This window comes from Gavia stellata, chromosome 36, assembly GCF_030936135.1.
Source record: "Gavia stellata isolate bGavSte3 chromosome 36, bGavSte3.hap2, whole genome shotgun sequence".
Taxonomy (NCBI): domain Eukaryota; kingdom Metazoa; phylum Chordata; class Aves; order Gaviiformes; family Gaviidae; genus Gavia; species Gavia stellata.
Genome location: NC_082629.1, coordinates 541,450 through 547,006, shown reverse-complemented (window position 1 = coordinate 547,006; position 5,557 = coordinate 541,450). Strand labels below are relative to the sequence as shown.

The 5,557-nt window shown below is 52.4% G+C and overlaps 1 protein-coding gene across 1 annotated transcript; it reads right to left on the bottom strand.

Moving 5' to 3' along the window:
* Positions 1–863: 863 nt before the first annotated feature.
* Positions 864–2,222, bottom strand: HOXC4 (homeobox C4). The gene is given in 6 exon segments (XM_059832746.1): positions 864–1,054; positions 1,057–1,206; positions 1,781–1,807; positions 1,810–1,894; positions 1,897–2,126; positions 2,129–2,222. Coding segments are annotated over 6 exon segments (777 nt in total).
* Between the last annotated feature and the right edge of the window lie 3,335 nt (positions 2,223–5,557).

Genomic DNA, 5,557 nt, shown 5'->3' with positions numbered 1-5,557 from the left:
TGGGGGGATAAAATAAGTCACCAGACATAAAGTAAAACTAATTCACACTGACTGGTTTATTGAACACTGGACTTTCACATACACACTAAACTCTTTATTGCAAGTTTACAATGATCATGTAAAATCAGTCCAAAAACACAAATAACCACGACAAAAAAACCCTAGCTACTGACTTTTTAAAACCTTATTCTGCTTTTATTTTTTAAATATGTCACTCTGTCTTTCTCCTCTCTCTCTCTCTCTCTCTCTCTCCCCTTTTTCTTCTCAATTCCTCAGCAAAGCCTCGTCCACCTGGTGTGCTGTTTCGTAGCTGCTTTTTGTTTGCCCTTTTTTTCCCTCTCTAAATCGTGATTTCTTCTCGCTCTTTTTCCACATTGCTACAAAAGAACTTCAGAGCTCCTTCGCTCATTGTGCATTTGCGACGCGGAGGGGAACAAATACCTACATTCGCCCTTTTTTTTGTTCGTTGGTTTGGGGGTTTTTTTGCCCGCAATATTATCATCGTTTCTTCAGTAAATTCCACCCAGCAGAACATTCCCCTCTTCCTCCCCCCACCCTGCCCTCCCTCCCCATCCCCCAGCTTTAAAAAATAAATAAAACCCTGAAATGGCGTAAAAAAAACCCTGCAGGTAACAGACACCTGGCCTCATGCTATCTGACATGCACCTAAAGCCCGTGGTCTCGGGGGAGACCCCTCGGTTTTTATACGCACAGGGAAAAATAATAATAATAATAATAATTATTATTATTATAATAATAAAACTACGAGGGGAAGGGGAAGGGGAGGGAAGAACCAAAATATAGATATATATATTAGATTCTATAAATAATCCAGAGTCATTTGTCTGCGGGTCTGGGGGTGTTTATAACCTGGTGATATCCTCCGTGCGCGGGTCCTGCGCGGCGGCGGAGGGCAGCTCCTCGCCGCGGCCGTGCTGGCCGGGGCGGCGGGGGCGCCGCAGCCGCTGCCGTCGCTGCCCGTACTTGGTGTTAGGCAGCCTGTGGTCTTTTTTCCATTTCATCCTCCTGTTCTGAAACCAGATTTTGATCTGCGCTCGGAGAGGCAAAGCGAGTGGGCGATCTCGATGCGTCGCCGCCGGGTCAGGTACCTGTTATAGTGAAACTCCTTCTCCAGCTCCAAAACCTGCTGCCTGGTGTAGGCTGTCCTGGATCTCTTGGGTTCGCCTCCATTGTAATTGGGATTCACTGGAAAGGAGGGGAAGGAAAAACAAAACAAACAAAACAAAAAAAAAAACACAAAAAACCAAAACAAAAAACGGAACAACAAAAAAAAAAAGAAAGGAAAGGAGAAAAACAAAACAAAAAAGACAAAAAAAAAACACACAAGGAAAATCAGCGTGGATGGAGAGAGGGTCGGGAGAGGCGACTGGAGGAGCCGGGGGGGGGGGGGGGAAGTAATAGGCTAAATAGGTAATAAAGAACTTTGGGCAGCTCAAGAGTTTCTATTCTAATAGGAAGGGGTTTCCCTGGCTCAAAAGACTGAATTATTTATGCACCCCTTACAAAGCTTTCGGAGTTTCACACATACATAACAGAACGAGCACATGGCTAAGGCTGCCACAGTAGCTCGGCTATAAAATTTATGGTGGGTGTAATTACCCATTCGGAGTCGTAAATCCAGTTCAATTGTGCTAACCCAAAGACTCTCATGGAAGGGAAGGAAATAAAAAAAAAAAGAGAGAGAGAGAGGCGAGAGGGAGCGAGCATGGTGTGAAAATAAGAGAGCGGAGAGACAGAAGAGAAAATAAAAGTTGCATACCAGTACTGACGTGGATTTTTTTCATCAGGGATAGACTATGGGCTGTTTGGAAGCTGTGCTGGTGGGATGCTCGGGGGTTGGCTGGTTGCAGGCTGGAGGGGCTGGGGAAGGAGTGGTGGAGGAGGTGGACAGAGCAGCCTGCTCGCAGAGCTGCTGCGCTTTCTCTGAGAGGTGTTGGCCTCCTGCAGCGTGCCCGGGTCCCCTTTGGAGCGCGGCCGGGTTGCCCGCAGCCTGCAGAGCCCGCAGCCGAAGGGGCGGTCGGGGAAGGAGGGTCGTGGCACGGGGTACAGCTCCTGATGGTGATGCTGGTAGCTGGACTCCCTCGTCCGGCTATAATATCCGGACTGTGGTCTGGGATGTAATTATTTTGCGAATATTCCTCGCATGGAGGAAATTTCGGATCGATGTAGTTAGAGTCCATCAAATAAGAGCTCATGATCATTAATTTCTGGAGTGGAAAATAATTTTTCTCGCTTTGTCGTTTTTCTGCTCCATAAAGCCTCCTACTAGCTGGCGACCCGTAAAGTTACTTTCACCATGTGACAGCCGCGGCCAATCACACCCGCCAGCCCAGTCCCCGGATAAGGAACCAAAAGATGCTGCAAAATGTACCCAAATTGGGGGGGGGGCCGTGGGAGTGGGAGTGGGGGCGCGGGGAGAGCCGGCGAGACGCGCGGCGGGGCCGGGCGGTGGGTGCCGGGCTCCAGCCCCACCCCCGCGGCTGCTGGGGGGGGGCACACACAATGGGGGACCCCCCCTGGGGGGGGGGGGGGAGGGTTAATGGGGGTGCGGGGGGGCAGCGGGCAGCCCCCCGCCAGCTGAGCTGGGAACAATGAGCCCCCCCCCCCCCGGTGTGAGTCCCTGAGGGGGAGTGGGGGAGTGTGCCCCCCCCCGCCCCGGGCTGCACTGAGCCTCCGGACCCCCCCAAACTCTACCCCCGGCACCCCCCATCTCCACCCCCCCCCACCAAAGCTGGGGAGGGGACAAGACAGGTTGGGGACACCGCTGGGGGGTTGCCCCCCCCCCCCGCAGCCCAGACCCCCCCATCCCAGAGGGGAGAGGGTTAAACACCGTCAGCACCCATGGGGGGGGCAGTTACCTGGGGGGGGGCTGCAGAACCCTTACTGACCCTGCCTAGATCAGGCGGGGGGCTTCGCCCCCCCCCCGCCTGCGACCAGCGGCACGGGCAGGGCGAGGCTGGGGCTGCCCCCCCCCCCCCGGCAGCGGGGACCCCCCCCTTTGCTCCCCAAACTGCCCCCCGCTCTGCTTAACCCCGGCCTTCGGCAGCAGAGCGGGGCTGGGGGGGGGGTTAGGGGGGGTGGGAGGCAGCACCCTGCTTTTCCCCCGCCTCTGGGTGCTGCAGGTGACGCACCCACGGGGCTACACGTCCACGCGTGGGCAGCACCCACGCGTGGGCAGCGCCCAAGGCCGCTGGGCCCTTGCGGGGAGCCCTGAGCTGTGGGTGCTCAGCCCTGGTGCGTGGCCCGCGCTCCACGACCGCCTTATTTTGGGGGCAAAACCAGCGGGATGCGTTAAAAATGGCTCCCACCTCCCCGGCGCAGGTCGGGGAGCTGCAAATGGGCGCTCAACATTTTGGGAGGGTTTTAGCTCAATTAAAGCTTTTTTTTGGTTTGTTTTTTCCATTTTCTTTTCCTCTCCACCTCGCCCTAAAGAGAGGGGCAGAGGAAGGAGGTGGGGTATTCCCTCCTTGTGCTTGATAACAATTATAGTCGAAAATCATAGCTTGCAGGGCATTGCCATATTTTACTTGATAACAATAAAAGTGACACATAAAGTTAACTGTTTATGTTTTATTTATTAGACTAAATGTGCCAGCGGTGTCGAAGGCTTTTGGCTGGTTGTTACAGCTTTTTATGGGGTTGTAAAACGCCATAAATCAGTCACTGCGAAATGGTCGGGCTCTTTGTGCTCTTGGCTGAGAGTTGTGTTTGCGGTGGCTGCTGTTTCTTCTGGAGAGGAAAAGTAATAATGGGATTTTATTTTGATTATTATCACCCCCCCATCCCCCCACCCCGATCGTGGCGGTGATTTCGCTTTTTACCTCTTTTTCCCCTAAATTATTATGATGATGATTATTATCCCCAAGCCCTGGCGAAGAGCAAACGCCGCTTTGGCTGAACCACCTTTAGCAAATGACATCGGGGGGGGGGGGTTGGGGGTTAATTAGGGGCGCCGCAATTAGAGGAAAGCAGAACTTTCCAAGGCTCTGGCATCGCCCATATATTCCCCTAGAGACGAATTTGTGACTGGGAGACGCTCACACAAATTCGAGTCTACAGGGTACATATAGGCGACGGGGAGGGTTTGGGGGCAAAGGGGGGGCCGAGCCCCCCTCGGACACCAGCTCCGCGTCTAGTTGGGCACCGGGGTGTGGAATAAGTCGTTTTCTCGCTTTATTTGGCTTTTTTTGGGGGGGGGGAGGGGGGTATTAGTGGGGTTGTTGCAGGGCTTCGCTAATTGCTGGCCCCGCGCACCGGCAGAGCCTGCTCCTTCCTAAAGTTGTAAATCCCGGAATTACATATAGAAACGCCTATATATACACCTAGAGAAGGGAAAATCCTCGCTCTTCCCAGAAAGGTTTCGGGGAGGGGGAGAGGAGGGAGGGGGGGGGATGGGAGCCGTGAGGTTGGGGGAAAAAGACATGAATAGAAATGTATTCCGGAACCCAAAACATTGATTTAAATATATCCAATAAATTCCTTTTCTCCAGCTATACTTCATTCTGCCCAAACACCTCAGACTCATGCAGCGCTTTGACATTTATAGTTCAGACGGATGCAACAACTTTATTCCAAGGCTGAGGGAATATTGAATAAAGATGGAGAGTTAATAAAGTAATTTTTACCTACGCACATCCTTGGGCCCCCCCCACCCTGAATATATGGTTTTCAATAAGCACCAGCAGAATAAATAAATATCCACAGGTAGTTCTCTTAAGGCGATGCTGGATGTTTCACAAAAAAAAAAAAAAAAGGAAAATAAAGCACGAAACAAAACGGCAGCAATCAAAGCATTAAAAAATTCAAGGCGTGAAGGTCACAAACTGGGCGGCTCTGGACTCCCTCCCTTTCTCAGGGGGGAAACGCAACTTTAGTTGCACCGTCTGCGTGCCCCCCACCCCCCGATCCTCTCCCCCCCCCCCCCAATATCTATCCTTGAGGATTCGCTTCTCCACCCCCTCTTCCCCACCTCCCTTCACCCCCTCGGCGTGCTGGGGGGGGCGGGGGGGTGCCCCCGCATTTCTTACAAGTGCTCCAATAAAAGAAATCCCCCGGATTTCTTAGAAATGCACCCAAAAAATCCTATTTTCCCCTTTTTATTTCTTGTGGATTAAGGTTTCCCCCCTCCCCTTTGCTTTTTAACCGGAGTTCAGAGCTCTGCCTCTTGCTCAAGTGTTTGGGGGGGGTATTTATTTAATCCACACCCCCCCCCCCTTTTTTTTTTTTCTCTGTAAAATAAGTCTGCGGGGACGTGTGAAGAATAGTTGTACAAGAATCTGGCTCTTTTGTCTATAAAGCAGCCCTCCCACCGCTCTCCATCCCTCGTCCCCCCACCAGCCCCACCGTGGCGAGAAACACTTCGGGAGGGACAAAACCCAGAGAAACGCAGCACCTCGGCAGGGAAAAACAGCCAAAAATGGGGGGGAAATGAAAAAAAACCCTCATTTGGGGCTTGATTTCCTTCTCCTACCTAGGGTGAGGGCTGCGAAATATCGATCTGGCTGCCGGCGCGGGGACGTTTTTAAGTACAAAGCGC